The sequence below is a fragment of the Varanus komodoensis genome, unplaced genomic scaffold (assembly GCF_004798865.1).
Source record: "Varanus komodoensis strain SLA01 unplaced genomic scaffold, ASM479886v1 scaffold40, whole genome shotgun sequence".
Taxonomy (NCBI): Eukaryota; Metazoa; Chordata; class Lepidosauria; order Squamata; family Varanidae; genus Varanus; species Varanus komodoensis.
The window spans coordinates 3,489,331-3,516,155 of NW_025335942.1; the positions used below are offsets into that span (position 1 = coordinate 3,489,331).

Below are 26,825 nucleotides of genomic sequence, written 5' to 3' on the forward strand. Positions count from 1 at the left end.
TTTGTCCCCATGAATGCTTCTGGACCACAAGTGGGACTCACATCTTTGGAAATGAAGAAGTTTGTGAGTGTGAATGTGTGTGAGAAAGGGAAAGGGGAGGGAGACGGGAGGAGAGGCAGAGAAAAAGGAGAACGTATAAGGGGGGAATCAGACGGTTGGCAGAGAGGGAGGGAAAAATGTTTGCCTTCTGTGCATACATTTCTATCAGAAGCTGAAAATGGGGGTGTTTCAAAGAGTTGTTTACAGCACTGGCTCAAATCCTACTTCGTACTCAATTTTTGGTGCAGATTGTTTCTTCTGACTTGCCATACATCCGGTGGCAGTCATTGATTCAGGACAGAGCTCACATTTTCAGATGTGCCCAAGAATTGCCTATCCCAGTTCTAACCCTTTAATAAAGAAAAGTGAAGATGCAGGAAACCGGAGAGTGTTTATTTGATCAAAGTCAGATGCAAAAGTTTAGTGCACTCTGTACCAACACAAATCAGATACCTGCAACAACGGATCCAACCCCCTAAAGAAACCTGAATCGTCTGATGCCTATGCCATAACATCGGACTGACACTACCAGTAAAAACCACCATTCATGGGGGTCAAAACTAAGATACACATTAGTGGAAAGTATTTATGAAACTTAGTAACATTTTATTTATTGACATTCTTTGTATACTGTTCTGAATGGTATAGAAATTAAAACAACAAATGCCCCGAACAGTTTCCAGAGCAGCAAACACTAAAAAGCTAACATACAGAAGGATAAAAATGATGCATTAGAAACAAGAGAACATTAAACCTGTCAACAAGAAAGCTTTCCCAGAACAAGGATGTCTTCAGCAGGCACTGAAATCTGCACACTGCTGCTGCCTCCCTGACCTCCCTCCAGTGGGAGGGAATTTCCTAGAAATGAGGCCAACACACCGCAGGTTCTTCTCCAGGTGGACTCCCGCCAGGCCAGGGGTCCATGTAGAACTATTGAAATGTCCTCCAATGACCTCAGAGACCAAGCAGATAGGTGAGGTGAAAGGTGCTCTCTCAAGAACCCGGGTTGCAAGTTGCTTGCTGTTTTAAACCCGAGCACTAAAACTTTAAACCTGGCTCAAAGAGAGCCCATGCAAGGAAGTTGCGTGCTGAAAACGTCACTCTTCGAACAAGACTTCTTCATGGTTCTTCTAAATATGGTTGCTTGCTCCTCCTCCTCAAGTCTTAGGTTGCTTACTCATCCTAATTTAATTGAATGTTTCCCAAAATCACAATAGCTTTTCCTTTAGAAGAGATTTCCCTAAACTTCATCCCACAAGCAGGAACAAGTTTAGGAATGTCCCTAAATTTTCTCACCAATACGAACAGATACCGTATTCCACTCTTTCTCCATTTTTTTCCTTTTTCAGCTTCTAGGCTGATTCAGGTGTTTCAAGGAAATAATGTGCTCTCTAATCACACACATTTAAAAACAGCATAAATACATTATGCTTGCCCAGATAATCATCATGTTTGGCATATTCAAAGCATAGTTTATGCAAACAGTAACCATAATTTATTGAGTTTACCCTTGAAAGTATTTAAATTTCATGATAGTTTTATGAGCAAAGTGAATTATATATGCATAGCTTCATGAACATAAAGGCTCCATCCTATTCCTGAAGCAGCTCTCCCCAAACTGGTGTTCTCTTGACCACCTGCCATGTTGCCTGAAGTTAATGGGACCTGCAGTCCAAGCTATCTGGAGCATACCAGGCTGAGGGTGTTCCAAGCAAAACAGAGGATGAGGGTGTCTCGATGGTCAGAGACATTCCAGGCTAAGAACTGGGACCACTGGCTAGAAGCTCACAGGATTGGTTGGAGTCCCTTTCATTTGATGCTCAGAGCTGGGACTGTGCCCTTCATGGTTCACAGTCACAGAAGAGTAGAGGTGGAAGTGGCTAGAAGGCCATCAGGGCCATCTCATGGCCATTGCAGGACGCCAAATTACACCACCCCATTCAGATGACTCTCCAGATGTTTTCTGAATGCCTCCAGCAAAGGAGAGCCCTCAACTTCCCTGGGTAAGAGGTTCCATGGCTGCACTGCTCTGACAGTCAGGAAACTCTTCCTGGTGTCTAGTCCAAATCTGGTTTCTTTTAACTTAAGTCTGTTCTTTCTTGTCCTGCACTCTGGAAGGAACAAGAAGAGCTTCTGTCCTTCCTCTCTGTGATCGCTTTTCTGGTACTTGTAGAGTTCTTTCTGCGTGGCCTGCAGCTCCAAAGTCATAAGTGCAACCCCAGAGCCAACACTGGAGGGGTGTTCTGGAGCAGAGAGGGAAAGAGTCAGGTTTCACCAGGACATGGGCAAGCCAGAGGATTTTCCATGGCTTCAGGATTTCTTGAAATTTTACATCTCTATGTGCAACCCTATCTACCAGCACAACAGAAACAAATGGACCCCTCCCCACAGTTTTGGAGCAATTTGGAAGGCATGGGGGAGATTATATACCACACAGGAGAACTCTTCTCACACAACTTGGATTTAAGCCTAAATATCGAGAAACACACCCTGGTCTACCGAATGAAGAAAAGGAAGAGCACTGCAAAATTGAGCTTCCTTTGGATGAAAAACTCGAGGCGTTGGGTATCTGCAATATTCTGCAAATATACAAATATATACAAATATTCTGCAAACAGAGCCAAAATAGGAAAAGGCAAAGCAGCACTTCCAAAAGGCAACAGATAAAAGCATATTTCAGGGAACGCTGGGTATCTCATGAAGTGCCTCCAGCTAACTCACAGAATTCTTTTTCCCTCTCCAAACTGTCAACTGCCGTGTTGTTCACACACTTGTCCTCTCCCAGCTACTGGAGAATGTTTCCTTCTCCAAGCTCCAATTGCTCTCTCTCCAGCTATCTAACATTAACTCCCAATGATGAAATATCAACCAAGCATTCTGGATATTAGCCTAACAAAGGAAGAGTCAGAGGGCAGACAAAGCAAGTATTAACATATACTTTAAATGGCGTGCAGTTACTACTGAAATAACGGCCAACTAACCTTGCAATCTGATGAACTGTGATGGGACCTAACTTCCACAATTGTCTCCATTAGACAGAACACCGAATACCGTCCCAGATTTTTGTGAATACGGTATCTTGTATCAAACCAATTGTACAAACTATGTCATATCCAGTTCTACTCTTGCTACTGTATTTTTGTCTGGCCTTTGATACTGACATTCTGAAGCAAGCCAAGGATTTTTGGTTTTTTTCCAAACTTATCTGTCTCCTTCCACTGCTTTTCTTTATTTCTCTTTCAGCCTTTTCTGCTTCTACGCCAGTTAGTTTCTTTGTCCTTCAGTACATTTTCTTCATCCATACTAAGTACCACTCATTTAGGATGGATTCGTGCATGCAGCAAAAGGTGGAAAAGTCCCAGCTGGCGTAATGAACCTCGCATGCCATGTGGGGGAAACCACTTTTTAAATGAAAGGTGTTTCTTTTTTTTAGCATAGCTCAGGCAAAATTGGGATAGGGTTGGATTGCAAGACTGTAGGGTCCAATCCTATGCAAGTTGAGCCAAAAGAAGAAAAAAAACCCTTCAACTCCCAGCATCCTCCAGCCATGCTAGGAGCTGGGGCATGCTGGGAATTCTAGCCTACTATTTATTTATTTAAAACATCTGTATGCTGCCCAATTGTGCCAGGCACCTCTGGACCGCTCAGCAAGATCTTTCCTGTCCCAGCCTGTGCAGGATCGCATCCTTAGCCTGCAAGCTGATAAGCCTCGCTTAAAAACATTCCTGCAAGTGAGAAACTTCCTGCACATGAGAGAGAGCGCTGCAAGGAACCTTCCGGTCTTAACACACCATGCACTGCATTCGGGCAGGGATGTATTTAACCCGCGGGAGCATTCCTGTTTGTTTGTTTTCTCTGAGCACACTTCTCACCCTCCTCTACTACAGCGCGAAGTGCCTGCGCTCCAGCAATGCACACCCCCGGCAGAGTAAGTCTACCCAGGCAGGCTGCTCTCCAGCGGGACCGAAAAGTTCCCGTTGCTTTTTCCCTCCTTCCCCGGGAGTTAGCTTTGCCCTTCGCGCCACGGAGGGTGCCCCCGGCCAAGTCCGCTTCCCTGCCCGGAGGATGCGCTCTCGTGCAGGCTGCGGGGACAAGACCGCCGGCCCCCTTTCACTCCCCTGCAAGAGACGCGCTTCAAAGACGGGGCTGGCTGCGCCGAGCACGCGGTGGGCGCGCCTCGGCTTTGTCCCTCCCGGGCTGCGCCGCTGCCGGAGAGGCCACCTGCGCGACCCGCGCGAGGGAGCCAACAGCCAAGCCCCGCGCAGGTGAGACAGCGCTCGCCCAGCGAGCCCGCGGGGGCCACCTGCGCGCCGCCCGCCTACCTGTTGCAGGGCAGCGGGGAGGCGGAGCCCGGCGCGGCGCGCTGCCCCGCACCTACCTGCGCGCGGCCCCGTCCGCCGCTCACCTTGGCCGCCCGGCCCCTCGCCGCCCTCCGCCGGGGGCGCCTCCTGCTGCTGCTGCTGCGCCGGCCGCCGCCGAGCGCCAGCGCCGCCTCGGCTCCCGCCGCCGTCCGGAGCCGGCTCGCCCGCGGGGGGCTGCGGCGGCCCTTCGGGGCCCCCGGTGCCATCGGCGCCCGCCTCCACCGGCACCACCGTGAAGTTGGTGGGCATGGCGTGCCCTGCTGCGGGGAGCGCCGCCAGCGGCGGGGTGGGACGATCCTGGCTGCCGCCGCCGCACGCCTCCCTCCACCCGCCCAGGCGGGAAGAGCCGTGGGGCGGCCCTTATCCCGGCTCCCCGCCCCGCGCCCCGCCCCGCGCCTCACGTGAGCACCCGCACACGGCCCGGCCCGGCCGGTAGACCGGGCCACCCGCGCCCCGGGCGTCGCCCCGGAGCGCGGGGCCGCCGTGCACGTGCAGAGCGCCTCTCCCGCGCGCACCAAGAAGCGTGCGGGGCGCAGAGAGCGGCCGGACAGCTTCCCCCCGCGGCGCCAGTTCGGGGCGAAGGAAGGAAGGAAGGGGCGGAGGGCGAGTGCAGCCGTGCTTCTGGCTACCGGAGGCTGTGCGCATCGCCAGCCAGTGGGAGCGGGGAGGCCCCTCCGCGGAGGCGCTCGAGGCTGCTAGTCCTCATGGCTGCCGCTTGCCTGGGGCACACGGGCGCGGGGAGCCCTGGCACCCCGTCCTCCGCGGGAGCGGCCCGCCGGTCGCCCCGGGCGCTGGGCTGGGCGGCCCCGGGGCTGAGCCAGCGTGGCTCTCCGGATCTCCTCCTCGCAGCTAAAGGTCATGCGAGAGGAGCGCATGTGATCCAGCACTTCGCGTTATCTTTCTCCGATAGAAGAGACGCTGGAAATAGCCTCCTGCCTATGGATTTATGGCACCGCCGCAATAGGCATTATGCATGCACCAGTTACTTGGCCCCCACGTGGACAAAGTTTCCAGCTTTCCTTGACAGGCGGAACGGGGCATGAAAAACAGTGCGGTTCGCGGGAGCCGCGCGGAGAAGCCACGTGCGGCTGCTCCTGGGGACGACAGGGAGACCTGCCCCCAGAGTCCGGGGGAAGGGAAGGAAAAAGCAAAACAAACCCGAAGTCCTCACGGAGCAAGCCAAGAGCTGCGGCTGCAGTGGTGGGAGCTTAGCTACAAGCTGCTGGAAGAACAGGGTCAAATGCAGCGCCTTAAAAAAGAGCTGCAGCGTTAAAGCAGAAAGGAAGAGTCCTGGGTGATCGGATCTTATTCTTAGCATTTGCAGCTGCAGAAGTGTGTCTGGAATAGAGCTATTGTTTTGCTTTGTTTTTATCCCACCTTTCCCCTTTCAAGTCAGCGTACATAAATCTCCCCCCTTCCTCCCCTCAAGCTTGCTCTCACAACAACAACCCTGCGAGGTAGGCCTGGCTGAGAAGCAGTGTCTGCCCCAAAGTCACCCGTGAGCTCCATGGCTGAGCAAGTCTAGAACCCAGAGCTCCAAGCACATGGTCTTAACCACTCCATCACACTGGCTCTCTTTCTCTCCTTTCTCTTAGTACTTTTAAAGAAAAAAAATGCCAGTTTATTCTGTAATAATGCCTCATTACAAAACCACTGTGGCCTGGATCCAATTTCTAGTCTCCTCACCCACAAAGTCACCCAATCTCAGGCTCAGGTTAAACTGGAGTGAAGAACTCTGTAAGCTACCTTGTGGTATATAGTAATAATACTTCTTTTTATATTTTATATTTTTTATTTATTTTATATGGTTAATTTTAATTTTATATTGTTATTTTTGTATTTTATTGTGTTGTAAGCCGCCCCGAGGCTTCGGCAAGGGGCGGCATAGAAATGTTCTAATAAATAAATAAATAAATAAAATTATACTTTTAATAGCATGGGTATGGGTAGGACCTGGCAAGAAACCGCTAAGAAGGACATTTTAATGGCAGGAAGTTACACCTACTGAAGGCAGGCCTGGAAATGCCAAACTTACAAAGCCAGGATAAATAAATTCTAAAAGTCCGAACAATAATAAAATCGCCCGGTGAGGAGTGAGCATGTTCAGGGCCCGCAAAAGGCTGAGGTCAGTTGCAGAAGAAAAAACGTGTCTTGGAATGGAGTATCTTGGGAAAAGGATGGCTGGCTGGATGCGTGCCTCATTTGGGTGCAGGTCCCATTTATTAGTAATTGTGTCCATCTGTGCAATTATGATATTTATTTACTCTATTTATAGTCTGCCATTTTTGCTTTTCAAGGCATCATTCTCTCCACCCTATCCTCACAACAACAACAACAACCCTGTGAGGTAGACTGGGCTGAGAGTCTGTGACTGGCCTCAAGTCAACCAGTGAGCGCCATGGGCGAGCAGGAACTAGAATTCAGATCTCCTGAGTCCCAGTCCTGTGCTCTTAACCACTACACCACACAGTCTTTCAGGTTTTTGGCTTGACTAATATATGCACAGGAATATAATTTATATTTTCTGTACGGTAGTGATGTAATAGCCAACTTAAATATGAACATGATGTGTGAAGAATCAGTCTGGAACCAATAACTGCAGTGCAGCAGGTACCCAGCACCAGATAGGAGAAAAGGTACAGCTTGGGCTTCCCGGTGGTGATTCTTCTAGTGGTGTATAAAAACATCCTGTAGCCAGTGCTGCTAAACTCAATTTGGGGGAGCAAAATATTTCAGAAGTGGATTTATGCCAATGAAGAAAAGAAAAACACATGCATAATTTTGTCCCCAGTTTTTTATTGTTTTATCTGCTCCTTGTGAATATTCATGCTCTAAAGATGTGAATTGCACCAAAACCAATAAACTTTTAATCTCTTTCAACACAGGGACAATATCTATTTTGGGACATAAGAACCTGGATAAAAGAAAGCATCAGTTAACAAATTCCACTTTTTCTGTAAAATTGTGTAAATAAAGATTGCTGCAACACTTAACAATTCCCGTAGGTAGTCAGATTTCCTGACAAAACAAATGTGTATGATATAAGTGTGTGTGTGTGTGTGTGTGTGTGTGTGTGTGTGTAATCAAAACTATCATTATATGTACAGTATGCCATTTCAGTTCTGACTATTATTTATCAAGGAGTATATCATATCCCTCATAATGACTAACTTGTCTGAATGAGGATGATAAGTTATTGCCTGGATTGTTATTGTTTTGCAAAGATCACAGGCTCCCAAAATAATCAACATCCTTTTCTTTGTATCAATATGAAAAGAAGCACCTTGAGGCAAAAGGAAGGGTTTGGGAAAAACTTGAGTAACGATTATAACTTCCTGATCTAGTAATAGGTAAGCTTCTGTCTGTATAGAAAAGTAGGCTGATCTAGTGTCTTTTATGAACAGTGCTTAAATCTAATAATGTATTTAAATGGGCTATGGGTTCAGGGGAAAGCCATCCTTCACATCTCGTCAGGATAAAAAAAAGTCATCTCACTAGAATAATGCAAAGGCAAGTGCTAGCAAGGAAATATTAGTCCATGGATGCACATTCGTTTATCCTGCTGTGGAGGATCATTAGTAGTCCATGGGTATAGAATCAGCACCATCAATGTATGGAGCACGTCGCAGAATCCAGAGGCAAAAAGAAAGCTGGTCTGCATTTCATGTACACTCACCCCTAGAATCCTGGCAAGATACTGTGCCTGGCTAGGTTCATGAAGGAAAGGCTTAAACAATCTGGGCATTGTCTTAAGGCTCAGGAACCAAATGAAGGACTTCTTCCATTCACTGGACAATGCTTTGCCTCTCTCCCTGCCCATGAGTTAGGAATAACCTGTTGTTTATTAACTGTGTTTCTCATCCACCCAATAATCAGTGTGGTTTACACATGGTTGAAAAGACTAAGGTTTCATCAAAACAGTTAAGAATATAAAATACTGTACAGATGTTTAAAAGAATGTGATGTAGCGCAATGCCTACAACATTCTCCTTTGACCACCTAAAACGAACCTCTTTCTTTTTGCAGAGAGAGCCAGTCGATTTCCCCAGGGTTGTTGTGTTGTGCCTGCTGGATCAATCCTTCCCTTCTTTTCCCCAGCCAAAATCCTCATCTCTGAAGAACGATTTATATGCATTCCAAAGGTACACTAGCAAAGAGAGGGAGAGAAAGAGGGAAGATGAAGGACTGATCTGGTAGCCATGCCGCCTCCCACTTCTCATTTCCCCAAAATAACTAGCTTCGTTGATCCTGCCATTCAACCAAGGATCCTCGCCAGGCTGCATACCATGGAAACCATGATCCTGGGTTCAGACAATGCAACAGACCAACAATGGTAAAAACTAACATGGCTTGTTGTGTTGTCTGGACCCCATCAATGTGAACAACTTAGAACATCATCAGGGTTGTTCTGTGCACCCCATGCTAAATGCACCTAAAAATGGTTTAAGAAACAGGCCAATTCAGTGACTGTAAAGAACCACTGAGGTTTTTGTGTGTGGAGGAAGTAGATACTATTCAAAGTACTGCTAAAGAATGCATTTCCAGAATTGCATTGGATTGCAACATTTGCATGAACTTGTACAAGGCCTGGTGGATGTTCTTGCAATACTTTAGCAAAGCATCATGTGCTGGTGAAAAATGATATTTTAGCCATGTCATTGTGATTACAGCCAGCAGTTCAACATACCCAGAATCCTCCATATCTCACACCACACAGAAAAACCTGACTCACTCTGCAGAATGGATAGAAAAGCTAAGTGCCAAAAATATACTGTCACTTCTGGCTGTGTTTTATACTAACAAAACGCACTGCAATCTTTAATAGTGCATCAATAACACATGAAAAGAAAAACACCGTGGTGGAAAATGACAGTGTAGAAAACAGCTACATTGCCAGTTAACACTAAACTGCCTAACAAGCAGTCACATTCTGCCAGGGGCTGTTCCACCCAGTTTTTTTTAGAAATTTACTGAACAACAAACCTGGGTATGATGTTAATTGGTTCTGGTTCTGGTGTTTGTTTTGTGCTCTGTCTTCAGCTGGCAATACGTCCTCGCTTACCCAACCTGTTTGTTCCCCATCTACTCATAATTGTCCTAACCATTCGATTGACACATCCGTTTCTGTAATCCTCTTGAGTTCCCCTTTTGAAAAGTTCTGGCCGTACAAGGGGTAAGGTAAGTGTCGCTTTTGTGTTGCTGAAGAACTTCATTTAGAGACCTCTCGGTCTTATACACACCCTTTGGCTTTTCCGTGTTTCGTGGTGTTACCACCTGGAACAGAAATAGATTTAATTGTTACTGCTTGATGTATGCAAGATACTTGACACTTTGTAGGCGTGAAATGTTTGTATCGTGGCACAAAACTAAACCAAAACAAACTGGCACTTGTGGGTTGCGTCAGAAGTCACCACCTTGAGTCAATATTTGGCTGAAGTGCCGTTGCCTGCCATGACAGCTCCGAGTCTTTCTGGGGACGTGTCTGCCTGGCGTTCTGCATTTGGGGACCACTACAAAAACTGATCCAACTCTTTCAGGCTGGGTGGGGAGCGCTGGGAAACAGTGATATTCAAGTTGTGCTGCAGGTGCTTGATTGGATTTTGGGCTGGGCTTTGACTGGGCTATTTTAAGACATCCAGTTCTCGTTTTTAAACCACTCCAGTGTCACTTTGATTGTGTGTTTAGGGTTATTGTCCTTCTGGAAGGGGAAACTCTGCCTTGGTCCCTGGGCCCTTATGGACTGAAACAGGTTTTCTTCCAGAGCTATTCTTATTACATTGCAATTATATTCCGCCTGTTTTCCTCTTGTGAAGAACTCAAGGCAGCTTCCCTGGCTCCCTTTGAACCTCACGACGACAACCCTGAGAGGTAGGTAGGGCTGAGAGTTTGTGTCTGGCCTGAATTCACCTTGTGAGCTTCGTGGCTGAGCAGGGACTAGTCCCCGGATCGCCAATAAGCACTGCTGGTTTGTGCCACTCACATAGCATCTCGCAGAAAGCCTGGAAAATTTACATCTGGCCTCATCCGACTGGGGATCCCTTTCCCATGACTGGCTGTGTTGCCCACATACTTTTTTGCAAACTCCAAATGGCCTTTGATGTGGGTTTGTTTCAGCAATGGGTTTCTTCTCACCACTTTGGCCTCTTGGTCTTCTCTAACTAATATCCTCCTTATCTGATCGGTGAGATTAGATGGAGAGCCTTCTTCTAGCCAAGTTGTGGATGAATCACACTTCACTGCCATTTTGCAATAATGGTTTTCATCATGCTCCAGGGGATATTCAGTGTCCTGGATTTTTTTTTTTTTAAGAACCCATCTCTGACTGATCGGATCAGGCAACAACAATTATCAAACAGAGAGTCTTAGATACTGAGCAGCAGCTGGATATCAGGAGAGCGCCAGATTTTTTGGCATTGGAAAATTCCAAATATATTGTTGCCACAGCTCCTTAGATATCATTCTTGGAGTCTCCCGCTCTTCAAAGGGCCTTCTGTCTAGCAAGATGGTGAGTACTCCCCTCTCTGGACTTGGGGGGGAGATATTGCGACACCCACAGTGGAGCGGGTTTACCCTTGTGGTGTGGGAGAGGTTGAAACAACTGAACAAGTTAACATGCCAGGTTTATTTCTCATCTGCCTAGAAGGTGGCCTGGCAGATCTGATGCTGAGCTTGCCGGGAACCTCCTTCCAGGTACCAATGCCAGTCAACAGCTTGTTGTGCTGGGTTTTTTTGCAGCTGCCTGCAAGATCCTCAAAGATATTGTATGCAATATAATGTTGTGAGCCGCTTCGGCGAATGGGGCAGCATAGAAATGTTTTAAATAAAATAAATAAATAAATAAATAAATAAATGCTTTAAAATTTTAATATTGTAATTTTAAACAATTTTATATCATTTGTTTACTGTTATTTTGTCTTGTAATAGTTGGAATGCTTTAACCTATAGTGTTATTTGTAAATAGTTTATTAAGATCTAGCTGGTCACTGACCATAATAAACTGTTGTTGTTGTTGTTGTTGTTGTTGTGGACTGTGATTGTGATTTTAATTCTGCTAACAATTGTCGCAGAGCTCCTTGATCTTCATGATGCTTTTGGCTTATAGACATTCTCCCACAAACTCTGGGGTCTCCCAAAACCAGGTGGATTCATCTGAATTCCTGTGGCGCTGGATTTGCACTCAGCTGGCCTCCATGCAGCGACTTAATGGTACTCCGGATGGTTGCGTTGCAATACAGCTGAGCACGTCCCTGCAAGGGAGGTAAATGCTGACGCAACTCTCAAGTGCTTGTTGGCTTTTGTGCCACAAATGACCATTTTTTGCACCTTCGCATTGTTGAGTGTCTCGTGTGCATCAAGTCATGACAATGCCAAATCTGTTTCAATTCCAGGTTATAACACACACATGGAAAAGTCTCGGGGTAAATACTTCTTCAAAGTACTGTATCCCATATTTATCTCTCTCTACCACACTAACCTTGGTTAATGCATGCATGTGTGTGTAATACACATATGTACACAGGTGTGTATAGGTTTAATATACCTTTGCAGTCCTTCACCATTTTCTTTTCATAAGAGCTGACATACATTCTGTTATGCAGTAAAGCAAACCTGTAAGGGGTTGAAGCGACTATACCCTTCTCAATGCCTTCAGAAAAAGAGACAATGCATATAACCTTTGCATATGTTATCTCTAGGTATATATGCACACTTAGGAGAATTACCACAATTTAAATAGATACAGTACATCTCACAAGAGTGTGTACTTGTTCACTGCCAGCAGGCAAGGACTAATGTGCTGTGTTCTGGGCACATGCAAAATTTATGCAAAATTCTTGCAGCTTTGGGGCAAAGGGAAGTCAGGATCCCCCACCATGTTATTTTTATTTGTTTGTTTGTTTGTTTGGGATATTTCTAGGCCGTCCAATCACTCTGTGCTTCATTTTTTGAAAGGATTAAGGGTTTTCAGGGTCTCTGTTAGGCATCCAGAGTTTGTTCACATGTTCAATTATTCTTAAAGAGCAATTTCTTGCCTACAGTCATCTTTTGTTGTGCTAATATTCATTTAAACTGAATGCTTGGCTTTTTTTTTGGTTTGAGGAAACATTCTGAGCTTGTATTGTGATGTTTAAAAGTCTCCCGCTGTTTGCTGAATTGGGATGTTTGCAAACCCTCCTTATAATTTACGTCTAACTAGTAGTTTCATTTTATGGCAATCCCCTCTTATTGTAGTTAAATGTTACTGTGGTGACTGTGCTGCATTGTTAGGTTGGCTTTGTCACTCCTATATTATGGTTAGGGTTACCATGTAATTCATCTATATTTAACATTTAGATCAAATGCAGAACCTCAGCCCAACCCATCATCTCTGCCCGGAAATGAGTTATAATAACAACTTTACAACAGCGCCGTTTGGTGTGTCTACTCAGAAGCAAACCCAATGGTGTTGAATGGCTCTTACTGCCAGGCAAATGGCACTGGGTTGTGGCTAACCTTTCATCTCTCCTAGAGAAAACTTTGTGAGGATTGTCCTCTTAACTTTAGATCTGCAATCCTGAGAGAACCGATGCAAGAACAAAAATGGTCAGGAAGTACTGTGGTAAGGCAGATTCTTTGCAGCACAGAATCCATGCTAGTGGCTGGAATGTAATTCCGAAGTGTAGTCATGGTTTCTGACTCATCATATATTAGCTAATGTGGATTACTTCGTATGCAGAAGTGGATAACTGCTTACCGCAACATTTTTATAGTGCTATAGCTGACTGAATTCTTTGGGCTTCCAAGGGATGTGGTTGAAGCCCCAACGGTGAGGGTGTTCAAGGATAGGCTGGACATGCACATGGTGGGCATGTCGTGAGCGGAGCCGGCTGGAGCTGGGGGTCAGACTAGATGGCCTGGGAGACCCCTTATGTCTCGCTCTGTTTCTATGTTTTAACACACTGGTCTACAAATGGGAATCTGGCCTAAGTAGGAGGCAGAGGTGGAAGACAAAGACAGGAAGTGAGAGAAAAGAGGAAGAAGAGGACAAGACAGAGCTGATAGCACAAACTGAAAGCAGGCTGAGATTCTGGAAATGCTAGTCCAGGAAGAGCTAATGGCTACATGCAATGTGTATTCGACACATATTTTAACACATATTTAAGACCATCATACTATTCAAAGCAGGTCATCTTAACAAGTGTATCTGTCTTTTGTATATTCAAGGAATTCATACTGCATAAATATTAATCCCTTATCCTCATTTATGAACTTGTCTCTTATTAATGTTAGCTTAATTTAGCAAACCATGCTTTTGTATTCATTGCTTCATTCCTGTTCCAGAAAAAATGCTGTCAAAAGAAATGTGCTTTGCAACATTTGGTGTCTTGCAGCCCCAAGAACTACAAAAAGTTTTTCTAAAATCCCCAAAGCTAGCAAGCTAATTGAAGTAAAGCCACTCTCTGCTTTCTTGTTTGAGTAAGATATCAGGATCAGCCTTAGCCCTGACAGATGCTATTGTGCAGGTTGGCGATCAGGGGTGTAGGGATGAGTGAAAATTTACTCAGAAGTAAAGTAAACCCCACTGTGTTTAATGGTAATTTTGCACTATAGACTAAGATCATGAATTGGTATACTCTGTACTGAGTACAATGTGTGCAGTTTTTTATGCTGTGGGATTGAGCTTTGCATCACTTCAGTATCTAATATTGCCTCTGTTAATCACAAGCAGCTTTGAAGAGGACCCCTCGTTTGTTGTTGAGTTGTGAATGGTGGGTTGTTTCCAGTTCAGAAATGGTGATCGGTTAGTACAGCAGAACTGGGTTTACACAACAGAACTGAAGGTTCAGGGACAACCCACGAGTGTGAATGTAGCTGCTGAATGCAACTGCTCCTATCTGCTATTTATAATTAGTTATATATATCTGTAAACTACTGGACTGGGCTTTTTACTCCTGGGTGTTCAGTTGCTGTTGGTTGTGAGTGTGCAGAACATTCCAGAGGGACGGGGAGTGAACGCCAACCATTCTTGCGCCCAAAAAGGATTGCCATGGCTTGCCCGTCCCCTTAGAGACGGTGGCATCCAGAGCAGCGTGTCCCTTCGTCGCCAGCTCGTGTGTTCATACATGATAAGATTGCACTGTCTCATATATCATCCACACGTGAGAAGCGTGAACTCGATTCTCTGAGGACTGAGCTTTATGTAGTCAGAACGGCATTACCCACATGTGAAGGCATCGGAAGACTTTAGGGGACACCTTTCCAGGTTTTTCACTTTTTACGGAGCCAATTCTTATGTCAAGCCTCCTGTATACCTTTTTTTCTGCAGTTAGAAGGTGAAAGGAATAAAACTGGGAGGATATTATCCCCTTCCGTCCTTTATCTTTGTAAACTTTTAGCAGATTTATTTTTCTTCTGTAATGAGTGGATTCTGTGCCTGAGCATTACATTCCCTTCACTCTTTTAGCCCTAGTTACAAGTATCAGAGGGCAAGTGGAAAGCACTCAGCACATGCTCTGAGGTACACATTCTTGCTGCAAGGCTTGAAGCTTATCACTGCAAACAGATGCCGGCACTTGTTTTTTCTCTTCTGGCCTTTCCCTCTCCTGCTCAATCAGCCCCTGAAGCAATTTCCCCTATTTAAACATTTTAGTGGAACCACAACATAATAAATAAATCCTTACTCAGAGGTCATGCCTCCTGCTCCTGCTTCCCTTTAAGCATTTATTTATAATTTTTGTATGCTGTCCAATACCAGAGTCTCTGGATGGCTTGCAAAAACAAAACAAAACAGACAAAAAATAACAACATACCAACAAACAACATGCTGAATCCGACCATTAATGATAAAAACAAAGATAAAACCAATTAAATGTTGAAGTGTTGGGAAAATAAAAAGAGTTTTGCCTGACTCCGAAAAGAATAAAGGAGGGTGCCAGGGGAACCTTCCTGGGGAGGTTGCGGCCATTAAGGGGAAGAAGAAGGAAAAAAAGAAAAAAAGAAAAAGAAAAAGGTGGGGGAGGAAGGGGCAAGGAAAAAAGTTAAGGAACAGGTCATATGATAATACCTTGGGTCAATAAAGTGATTTGGAACAGTTGCTTGCCTGTAAACATCCCCTTATCAAATTAGAGTTAATTAAATTAAAGGTAAAGATAGAAATAGAAATCCTATATCTACAAGGAGCCAGCCCCTTACACGACACCCAGTCAGTGTGTGTCTTAGAAAGCCGAAGGCCCCAGGCAGTTCTCGGTTTTACACCCTACAATAACAGAATAAACATTCATAGACCAGGAGCGCTTGCATTTCACCTTTGATTCCTCACCATTTCTCTGGGCCAAATATCCTACAGCTTTTCCACTCGTGGGCCTTAAAATCAGTATTGGTCACTGGAAGTGGTGCAAGAGCCTCAGAACAGGGGAAATCAACCCAGGGCTTTGCAAGGCAGCTCATATTTTAATTTAACACGGAGTAATTGCTGCTCTTGGCCATTCATTTTGGGGAAGAAATGGTGCGGAAGGAGAGGCAGGGCTGCAGTAGCAATATCGGTGGATCTGTTCTCTCAGAAATGTTTTATGGCAGAGGGATAGATTGCATTTACGCAGAGATAAAAATCTGGCTTTGCCTAAGTGGTTCCATGCTTGCATGATAACTGCTTTTGAATGTGATAGAACAAGGTGACTCTCTCGTTGCTAGGCGGATTGTTGACCATCCCCTGGACAGGGCTTCTGCTTCCCCTCCACCTTTTCTTGTGCACCTTCTCCATCATTCTTGTCTCCCGCTGCCCCTATAGCTTTTATCTCAAAATGAATGAGCTGCTTCCGCTCTCCACATCAGAAAGTATACAATTCCACCTTGCCAATTTCTCAGGCCAGGCCTGGGGACAGGTTGTTCAAAAGCCAAGAAAGAGCCACAAATAATTTTTGTGGAGTTGGGGAATTTCTGCCAAGATCCGGCTTGGATAATGTCCCCATCTAACTTGGGCTTGAAATCTATAGTTAAAACTACAATAATGGACAGGGAGAAAACGATCGATTTTTAGTGCCATCCTAAAGGCATTCCAAGGCAGTTTTACTAAACCAAAAGATTAGAACTGAGTGTGCTGTTACCTGGGTCAACAGTTTGATTTATGGAAAATTAGAATTTTCAGACCTCCTTTTCTCATCCTTATGGGGTTCAACAATAGTGGACTGACCTCCGCTCACTGAAGAAAAGATTAATAAGTTATTTTGCATATTACAGGATGACAAACCAGCTGATCCTGGTTTTCTGATGTGTGTTTGTATTATACGCATGTTTCTAACAATGGTGCCTCATTCATGCTCTGCATTTTTAGACACACACAGGAAAATAAACCCTGAAATATACCCTCCAAGGAGTCGTGTGTGGCGATGATCGGAACTGGCAAGAAAACAACAAATGTTTACGTGGGGCACATTTCATTGAGTTCATGATATTTACACCGAGACAAGTGGATATAAGATTGCACAAAGCTCCTGTTTTGTTCAGCACTCCATTTTGCAGGCAATTGCCATCTTCATCTGAAGTTTGAAGTGCAATGGGAGGGCTGAGAAAGTCACAGGTCTTCAGGAAAATGCAAAGGTTGAATTTACTAGGACCCTCCAACCAGCAAAGGACTCACTATTGCTCTCACTTCACAGAGAGCCAGTGGAGCTTAGAGGTACCACAGAGGAGTTTTTGCTTTGCAAATCCATCTTGTCTCTAAACATAATTATATTACATCACATAAGATGCAAAAACAACAAGTTCTGGCTTGATTTGATTGGAAATCCACTTACTGGTCCAGGGTGTTCACAAAGCTCTTCTTTGGCACTTTGTTTAAAATGCATCAATTTTCTTCCTGTCAGCTTTCTTCACTGTCCAACTTTCACACTCAAGGTGAGCTTTACCTTGGTCTTCAGTGAAGCATCCTTATACCTGATGCACTTTTCTAGCTCTTTTGTTGCTGCCTTTCCAAGTCTCAGTCCTATTCTAATTTCCTGGCTGCAGTGTCCTTTTGAATTGATGATTGAACCAATGTGTGCAAAATCTTTCGCAATTTCAATTTTTTCCTTGTTGACATTATTCTGTAATTCTTCTGTTCTTGTGATTTTTGCTTTCTTACTGTTCAGCTGCAGTCTTGGTTTTGCACTTTCTATTTTCACTTTTATGAGGAATGGTTGGGTTCTGTCATTAATACCTTAAATTCAGTATATCTTAAGTTGTTGATGTATCTTCCACTATTTTTCACTCCTTCTTCTTCTGATCCTAATCTGACCTTCCTTATGATCTGTTCTGCATACAGACTAAACCAAGAGGGAGATAATTACTCCCTTCTTTGATGTCTTTGCCAATGGGAAACCATTCCTTTCCTCCATATTCAGTCCTAACAGTAGCTTGCTTGTGATTTAGGTCAGGACAATGAAATGCTGGGGCATTCTCATTTCTGCTGCAGCATCTCATGATTCCCGCATGCCAAAGGCTTTTCCTCAGTCTGTTAAGCATAGACTGATCTTCTGAACTTCTTTGGTACTCTCCAGTAACCAACACAGATATGCAATATGAACATGCATATGAGCAATCTCAATGCTTGGACCTGGAACAGGCCGGAAAGCCTGTGAGCAGTTGCCTGGGTAATTTATACACAAGCAGAATCTGTGTCCTCCCTTCCATGTCCCCAAAACCCCCTGCCTGAAAAAGTGGCTTTTTCTGTATCCTTTCCAGGGCATGAGGAGGGTACTTGGACTTGGGAGTCACAGTTCCAATTCTGGAGCAACTTTCTGGTCGGAGCTGGGACCCTGAAAAATCATTTGGCTCCCTAGTCTCTGTCTAGGAGCCTTAGGATTGTGCTGTATATCTACAAAGCAATTAAGAGTAAAATATATCAGTTCTCAGGTTAGGCCACTCATTTAAAGTCACCCACTCTAGATTTAGTTTTGCAAAACAGAGAATATTAGCAATCGTGACTGGAAAAGAAAAATGTGCCACCCAGTTCAAATCAGACTATGAAAGGACAGAGTGTAATAAAAAAGGGCTGCTCTAAGTAAGTCTAATGTCAGTGAGGACAAAGTGTTTTACAGATGCTAGTGCTGACTCTTTGCCCAGTTCATGAAATATTTAGATAAGAATCGGAAGAAGTAAAAACTTGTTTAGTTCCAGGTAGCTCTTAGTGTCTAACAATCGCTGTCTGAATGATAAATATTTTTAAGAGAAGGATAAAACTATATATAGTGATTATAACACTGCACATTGAAACATCCTTTAAAATATAGCAGATTCAGTATTGACTTATTCCAATGTAAACACCAAGGCAATCTAGTGATGCATTAGATGCAAACAAACAAGCACACTGGTAGGACGATGGAAAAAACATTGTGCTCACTAGTTTTCAGGGCTGAGCAATGGCTGCAAAGGTGGCCAACGAGAAGCCCAGTTTAAAAAGGGAAAGGGCTGGGGAAGGGCAGTTTTTCTCAGGTTGTGCTCATTTTTGCTTTCAAAGCTCAAGCCGGTGAAAGTGACCCTGTAGGAACAGATTGTAGGAAATAAGCCACAAGTTAGAAGGTTGACCATCTGAACTTTTTCCTTCTTCTTAAGAGCACCCAATTTAGACATGTTTAGGGCAAACAATAAATGGATCTGCCTCTCTCATGCATTGTTTGGTCTTGATTCAGCTCTTTATATAATCTGCACAGCCTAGAATATATGAAAATAAATCAAAAGATGCAAAAAGATTCTTTAGACTTGTCCAAGGGGGAACTGCTCCCTATGCTGGCTTTGAACATCACCCCATCCCTCCTGTGCTGTATCACAAGCTGATTTTGAGACCCTTCCCCATTTTAAAAGATGCTTTAAATAAGGACTCACGTGAGAAGTGCAAGCCCAAAAGAAACCAGGAAATATCTGTACAGTTGTTGATGTTTGAACTAAAGTTTTATTTCACTCTTTCTCCTCTTTCTTCCGCTTCATAAATGAAAAGGATACACATGGCATCAAACTTAAATGCATATTTATTCTTCAGTTAAATACAGACTGCCTGCCGACATTGGCCACTCTGCCCTTCCCTTTAGTTAGTTTCCCACCCCTTCATTGATCATGCATATTGATTTCATCAAGCGGTTGTTAAATGGTGTATATACAGCTTCAAATACATTTTACACTTTTTTTAAAGGGTACATTGTGCAAACGTCTTTTACGCTTCAGGCTGAAAAACAGGTTTCTCCAGAACAAGAAGCCGGGAAGAGGACTGTACATGCTCCACTCCAAACTGCAAGCTGTATATTTGCAGCAGGCCGTGGGGCAATCGGGCCTTGCTTTAGACCCGGACGGCCCTCATTGACACAGGCAATTGAGAAGGAAGGGAATCATAAATGAAGACTCCGTCTTTCAAGCAGCGGTGGGCAGAATGGAAAACTCTAAATGTTTGCAGTTCAGCACCCTGGAGCCCTGCAGCATGGCCGGTGGGAATTTAATTCCAAATATTTGGAGGTCTGCCTTCCACACACTGCTGCTTTAAAGGGCTGGCGGACACTTCCAGTAACCTGGCCATGAATAATACAGACTTTGGTAACTAGTCCGAGTGTGTACAGAAACGTGGGCACCGGCCTCCCCTGCCCTCTGTTTATGCAAACAAAAAGTTCCGGCTGGCAATGGCAAAGGTTCGGGTGTTGAGAAAGGATTTTGGCCGGTGTACCAATGAGCGGCCAAATACCTGCACAAGTGTTCAAGGAGCACAACCTGTGACCCAAATACCATGGCCTGAGAGCTCGTAACTTTCCAGGTTTTGCTGCTTGCCTGGAAGAACATAAAGAGGGAGAAGAAGCAAACTGCCAGCAGAAACTTGCCTTGCATGAATTTCTGGTGGTCTAACTTGTATAGTTTTTTTAAATGCTTTTTGCAATGGGGATTTGGTGCGGGCCATGTTTGCGACCCAAATGGAGAGCATTTGCACGGAAACCAGGAGGAAGGTCTTCACAGAACTGGTGAAACAAAAAAGCATAAAGGCAAACATGATTTCGAAAGCAGACATTAAATGTGGGCCCCATTATTCTATACTAATTTACTTATGGTATTTGCATGCTGCCCCCTAACCTCAGAGCTCTCGGGGTAGTTGACAGCAATTCATCAAAACAAAAGCAGCCAGATATAGTAAAAGTATTATAAAATAAATCAATGCAAATTTAAACTGGTAAACTTGTGTCAATTTGTAGTTTTATTGTATGCCAATTTGTAGTTGACTAGGTTTTATTGTTCTGAGTGTATTTTAATTATGTGATTGTCAGCTGCCTAGGGATACCATTGCTGAGATAAGTGGCATATAAATGCTCTAAATAAATAAGTAAAGACACAGCAAAGCACAGCCTGTCACAAACACCAGGGCTGGGCAATCCTCAAGTCCGTGCATTTCAGCGGCTTCACTTTATTGAATGTGCCTTTGCTTTTATGCTCTTTTTATTGTATCCCACGGTTTTGTTTTTTTGTGGGTTGCTGTAAATTGGCCGGGGAGCTTTGGCTACGGGGCGGCACAGGAGCTAAACAAGCAGTGATCCTTTACAGTGGGAGAGCTGCGTTTGGCATGCAGCCTTTTGGAAGAATTTTCTAGAAGCGTCCCTGCAGAAGCCGGACAAGATGGCAGCGGGGGGAGAAGGTATGAGGAGCAGGAGGAGGAGGAGGAGGAAGAGGAAGAGGAGGAGGAGGACTTCCCATGGAGTCCTTGTGCTTGCCTGGCCACCCACCAGCCTAATTTCATCTGCATCAGGCAGCAAATGCTTTGCCCTTGTGCAATGCATTGAAGGACTTTTTTTTAATGCAGTGGTTTGAGGGAGAGGCAGGTGGGCCTGCTAACAAAAATTTGTGCCTTTTTCCTTTTTAAAATTTTTATTTATTACAATTAGATAGGTTTTGTGCCTGATTTTGCAAAGGAAAACCCCCCAGCACTAATGGCTGTTCTACTAAGCATTATGTGTGTCGTTTTTTTCCAAAAAGAAACCCTTCTATACCTGAGGAGGAAAAAAAAGGAAAGAAATCTGAAATACCGTGTCAGGAAGGCTGTGCTTGGGGTTTGTTTGTTTGCTTGCTTATTTAGTAGCCCTTCTGGGCAACAAAATGGCAGCTTAGCCATACAAAAGCAAATAAACAAAATTTGTTTATGGGTTCACGCTGTTTTCTGGAGGAAAGCTGCCCTTTGACAGCATTGGCCTCGTTCGGCCTCTCCCCATAGATTGAGTAGCAATTTCCTCTTTTTCTTTTTGAGTTCAGACAATTTCTCCCAGTAGCTTTGATGCGGATTTGGAAGGAAATAGGTCTCCATAAAGAAGGCATTCCTCGGTGCAAATCACGGCCAAAATCTACAAACCTCACAACTTTTCCTCTCAGCCCATTCAGTGAGGTGGTGACAGAGGAGTATTTCAGTTCATCTGCTTTCCCCCCCAAAATATTGGGAATATAGTTGGATAAGACTGCTGAGAATGGTCTGGAAATGGTCTAGAAGCAATCTAAGGCTTCAGGCCTATGTTGATTTTCCTCTGAATAATTCCCGTTTATCTCGGATAATTCCCATTTGCCTGGGAATAATGCCCATTGAATCCAGTGGGGCTTCCTTTGAAGTAAATGGAGCTCCCTGGGTGACTTTGGGCCAGTGGCAAACTCTCAGTCCAGCCTACCTCGCAGGGTTGTTGTGGGGATCAGACTGAGAGGAAGAGGAGGAGAATTACATGAACCGCCTTGCGTTCCTTGGAGGATGGGATATAAATATAATTAAAATTTAAATATAGATAGGGTTGCACTTTAAGTAAATATGTCCTTTGTCCTGTTCGGTACCTTGCAGCACAGCAGTCCCAATTCTGTGGTTTGATCAGGAGCAACAATTACCTCAGGGTTTCCTGAAACAGAAAGTGTTGGGTTTTTTTAATAAATGTTTTTGAGTTGTGCTCTTGATGAAAGAATTTAATGTGCAGCAAAATTGCCTCACTCTGACAGGGGAAAAGGGGGTTGGGAGGCATAGCGATGGTCTCAGATCAGATAAGCAAATAATTTTATGAGCATTTGTCTCATATGTAACATGCTAATTGAAAATGGGCCTTCTAAGATATTTTTTTTCTGCCAAAAGCTAATGAGGAATTGACAGTATGACTCTCAGAAGAAAACAGGATCCTTTTCTGTCTCTGTCTGCTATCCCAGAAGATTATCTCTAGTATTATCTTTAATGTCCCCCTTACTCTTTTTTAAAAAGTGGAAGTAATATACACAAAATATGTTCTAAATAGTCAGCTAGATGGTCCAGCTTCATTTTCATTTACTATCATTAGTCTAAACTGGTTTCCTGGGAGATGTCCCAGTTAAGTGGATTTCCTGATTAAGTGCATCCCGATTAGCTGGAATAGACTACAAGGATTGGGCAGAAATATCCCTTGACTTGTTTGTTCCTCTCTTTGTGTTAAAAACAAAACAAAACTGGCTGCCCTGAACAGCCCCCTCCATAAATATTCCCAATAAGGAGAGTTTTCTGTGATTCGGTAAATATATTCCCCCTTTTCTTTCACATGTAGCAAAGCAAAAGCAAGATTATCATTTCATTAGTTTCTGTATCGAGAGATCCCTCTTAATTCAAAGTCTAGAGAAATCATATTTTTTGGATATCTGGTGTCAGGACAGGGAATTTTGCGGTATGATTAATCACATCAACAATAGAGCATTAACAGAAAGCACAAATACATGTGTTAAAGAGTGCTAAAAATATTATGTTTGCAATCCTGCACATACTGATTTGGACAAAAGATTGTGAACTCAGGGAAACTTATGAATAAGCAAGCACAAGCGTGTACAATTTATAATTGCTGTCTGAGGCGGGCAATGCTTCTCTAACAGAATTCAGGGTGATATGCTATGATAAAGGCCTCTTTATCATTAATCGATGCAATAATTTATTTTGCACCTCTGTTGTTTCTAGCCAAATTTGTTTTGCAGCTGTATGAAGTACAAGACATTTGACCAGAAATGATGTGAGAATGGATATGCATATTTTGGTTAATAATATCTGTTATCATGCCGGTGCCTTTGACACACTCTGAACAAATTATCTTTCTCCATTCCTCATTCCGTAGAGTACCAAGTCAGTATAGCTACAAGCCTGAGTGCAACATTATCTCTATAACATTCTTCAGGTTTTATAGTTTTGTTGTTGCTGTTTTAAGCAGATTGATAATGCCAAACTGGGGCTAAGCAGATTCTAATGGTGGTTTGCAATAAACTGTTTGGCGGTGTTATACTGAGATCTTGTATAATAGGACGGCATACAAAAGCTTTTAATTAATAAATAAAAATATTGTTATTAAAAATCACATATGAAAAGAAGGAGGTACAAGAAGTCTACATATATTCTCTGAGGGCATGTTTCCTTGCAAACTGATCATGGTTTTATGCTAGTTTTGTTCTTGTGGCATTCCCTCCAAAGTAGCATGGGGCATAATTTAGTGAGGGTACGGGCAAAAATAAAGCTGAGATTCTGTAACTAGTGGTTCCAGTTCCTCGAATCCCTGAAGGTGGGAAAATGGCTGTTAGTTTCCCCCGTTTGTATGGATATGTCCTGATGGCACTGGCAGAGAGAAAAAGAACAACTGGGGTTGGCACAGGAAATGCTGAAAAACCTCCAGAACTTGGCCATGTACTGCTAATCTCCAGGAAGGAAATGATAACTGTGTTAAGATAGGGACTGCAAGTCAGCTTCTGTCCCTTTTCTTTCCTCAGAAGCTGTCCGAGGGGGTCTTCTGCCCCATCATGTCAGTGGTCACACGTGTTTGAACAGAACGCATTATATTTCTCCTTTCAGCTCTGTGATGCTGAACGCCATCACCCAAATCTTCTGCCGATTCACCTGAATGGTAGTTGCAAACTCTGATACTTCAGAAGTTGCTGCTAACACCCTTACGATGAAAATACTCAGGTTTTATTTATACAATGAAAGCCTTTTGAATGAACATTTGCAATTGGCCTCTTTGTGGGCTATTTTAACCCCCTTCCCCATGTTGAAATGTCTGCATTGTGAAGGTATATAAGCCAAAACCCATTAAAGAAATTGACTGCAGTCACTAAGGCCATATGGACTTGGGAGCTGAGAGTCATGGCTATTGTTTTTTTTCAAAAACACTTTATTTAATTAAAAATAATGATAAGCATGCATATAAACACAATATAAGATATCAAGCCTACACATAAGCAAGTAAAAAGATATTATGCAAGTCAGGGCTATTATGTTTTTAAAATGTTGGGCATGAATTCAGTTGATTCCATAGACTATAAAATCCTTACCCAACCTTCGTGAGAATTAAAACCCAGTTAAACTTTTAAGAAGCATTTATCTATAACTTTCCTTCCCAAGAATATGAACCTTTTATTGCTACAACCCCTCAAGCACAATTCTGGTCAAAAAAGGCTAAATAATGAGTAATGCCAGTTCCCAGACCTGGGCTGGGAGCCCATTTTCAGTGACATAAATAAATGAAAGCTGCCCTGGGGATTTCTTTGTTGCACACTCTTGATGTAAAATATACTTCCCTTAAGGCATCCATATTTTTCTTAGTAATAACACGGAAACCTCCAGGGTACGAATTGTACCTGTAACTTTTTAGAATACCTTTGATGTTTCAAAAAATAATAATAATCACTAGTTGCCCTCTCTTCACCACTGGAGTTTAAGATAATGATCTTTACCATCGATCTTGTTACAACAAGACGCTTGCACATTCATTCGGCATCCTTATTAATTCTTCTGTCTTCCTTGCAGTTGTCTTTTCCAAAGTATGATGTCGGCCTCCCTATGATGATGGATTTATTTCCCCACTCTCAATTATCCTTCTGATTTATCCTTTAGGGAATCTGTATCTTTTTTCATATCTCTCCCCAAGACTGCAAGTCAGGACATGTATTATATCCCCCATCACATGAAACGGAGAGTGAAAGCTGGGCATGAGGCGGCAACCCTGTTTTTATCTAAACGATTGTGCGTAGCTTGGATTCTGCTTTCTGAGCTCTCCTGCCCTGTTCTTTGATTTGCCTGCACCTTTTCTGCTGGATGACTCATTCTTCAGCACGATTCTGAAGATGGGCTTGATTGTTTTAATATTTTTAGTGTATAATTTTTGTATGATTTTGTATGTTTTTGTTGTGAGCCACCCCGAGGCTTTGTTGCGATGGGGGCAGCATAGAAATGTTTTAAATAAATAAAATAATAAATTGTTTAACATACAGAGCACCCGGTAAACACGGCGATTCAGCAGGTGTTGTCCAACTTGCTAGGCAACCTTCCTTTGCGTGATGCAGCTGGCGTTGCTTAGCCGTGGCTCCTTTTGAGCAGCAGTATATACTTAAATAAATGCAGGCAGGTGTAAGGGACTTGTATGTTCACAGCAGTGCGAACAGCTCTTGCTGCCCCTGTGTGGCCATGGGGGCAATTTCCATCTCTGGGGTAAGAATGCCCCCTATCTTCAGTTTTCCAGTCTTTTGAGCTGCTGCATTGTCTTTTAGGCCACAGGTACAGTAAGTTCCCCTCTTCTTGGATGGATGGCTCCAGAAGGTGGTGCATGGGTGATATTCTTTGGCCCCCTGGACTCTCCAGTGCGGAGCCTTGCCTTCATGCTTTTTAATGTCTACATGGAACTGCTGAGTGGGGTTATCCAGCATTTACACAGCTTGGGATCACAATCCTTGATGGAGCATTTTTCCAGATGCACTCTGCCTGGGCACTCTGCTCAACATCTGGAGCATTCCTGCAAGGACCAACTTTGAGGGAGGCCTGGAGGGTGGTGGCAAGAGGCAGGGCTTTCTCTGTGGTGGCCCCCTTATCTACAGAATGACTTCCTCATTGTGACCTGCCTGACACCAACCTTGCCATCTTTCTGATGCCAGGCTTAAGAGTACCCTTGGTTGTCCAGGGGCTTAGGGGGATTACCCATCCCAGGAGTTTTTCTTTTACAGGTGATTCTTCACTATTTCTTTTGATAAGCTTTTGTGGCATTTTCATTGTATTGTTTTTATGTATTGTTGTAAACCTCCCGGAGAGCTTTGGCTATAGGGTATCCTAGAAATGAAATGAATAGGCCTGGCATGACTGAACCATACCAAACCCTTTCAACAATTCACCAAATGTCAGGGAGAATTTAGAGAAGATTTTTATTTTTAATTGAGATGTTGCTGTGAGCCCTTATCTTTGGGCTGCCCAGAAACAAACCTAGTGCCTAGAGAGGTAGACCTATGAGAGCTGTTCTTGTAGAAAGCAGGCTGCAAAATGGCTTTTCTCGATATTTCCTCTATCCTGTTAAAGAAGATGCATTTCCATGTAAAGGCTGGACACAGAAGTTTCCGCTCTGACGTGGGAACCCTATCATCTGTGGTGCTGTCATAGGCAGGGTTCTGTTCAAAAAGCAATTTAAACTCATGCGGCTGATGATGGCCGTAGAGTGG

At 43.8% G+C, this 26,825-nt stretch overlaps 2 protein-coding genes across 19 annotated transcripts in view; one reads left to right on the forward strand and one right to left on the reverse strand.

Annotated features, from left to right (window-relative positions):
- Positions 1 to 4,706, reverse strand: part of SLC12A7 (solute carrier family 12 member 7) — a 100,785-nt gene extending 96,079 nt beyond the window's left edge. For 4 of the 7 annotated variants that reach the window (XM_044442984.1, XM_044442977.1, XM_044442976.1 and 1 more), the window contains exon 1: positions 4,418 to 4,705. In XM_044442984.1, the coding sequence (XP_044298919.1) occupies positions 4,418 to 4,649 (232 nt within the window). In that variant the 5' untranslated portion in view covers positions 4,650 to 4,705. Of the gene's footprint in view, positions 1 to 4,417 lie in introns of all 7 variants that reach the window. The other 3 variants (XM_044442978.1, XM_044442975.1, XM_044442974.1) reach the window with 3 other exon arrangements.
- MAJIN (membrane anchored junction protein) overlaps positions 3,834 to 26,825 on the forward strand; it is a 40,586-nt gene continuing 17,594 nt past the window's right edge. For 3 of the 12 annotated variants that reach the window (XM_044442988.1, XM_044443000.1, XM_044443002.1), the window contains exon 1: positions 3,834 to 3,967. In XM_044442988.1, the coding sequence (XP_044298923.1) occupies positions 3,853 to 3,967 (115 nt within the window). In that variant the 5' untranslated portion in view covers positions 3,834 to 3,852. Of the gene's footprint in view, positions 3,968 to 8,441; positions 8,543 to 8,699; positions 8,734 to 9,440; positions 9,579 to 9,636; positions 10,269 to 10,709; positions 10,906 to 11,040; positions 11,091 to 11,467; positions 11,659 to 11,691; positions 11,819 to 11,843; positions 12,997 to 26,825 lie in introns of those variants that run through there. The other 9 variants (XM_044442998.1, XM_044442994.1, XM_044442997.1 and 6 more) reach the window with 9 other exon arrangements.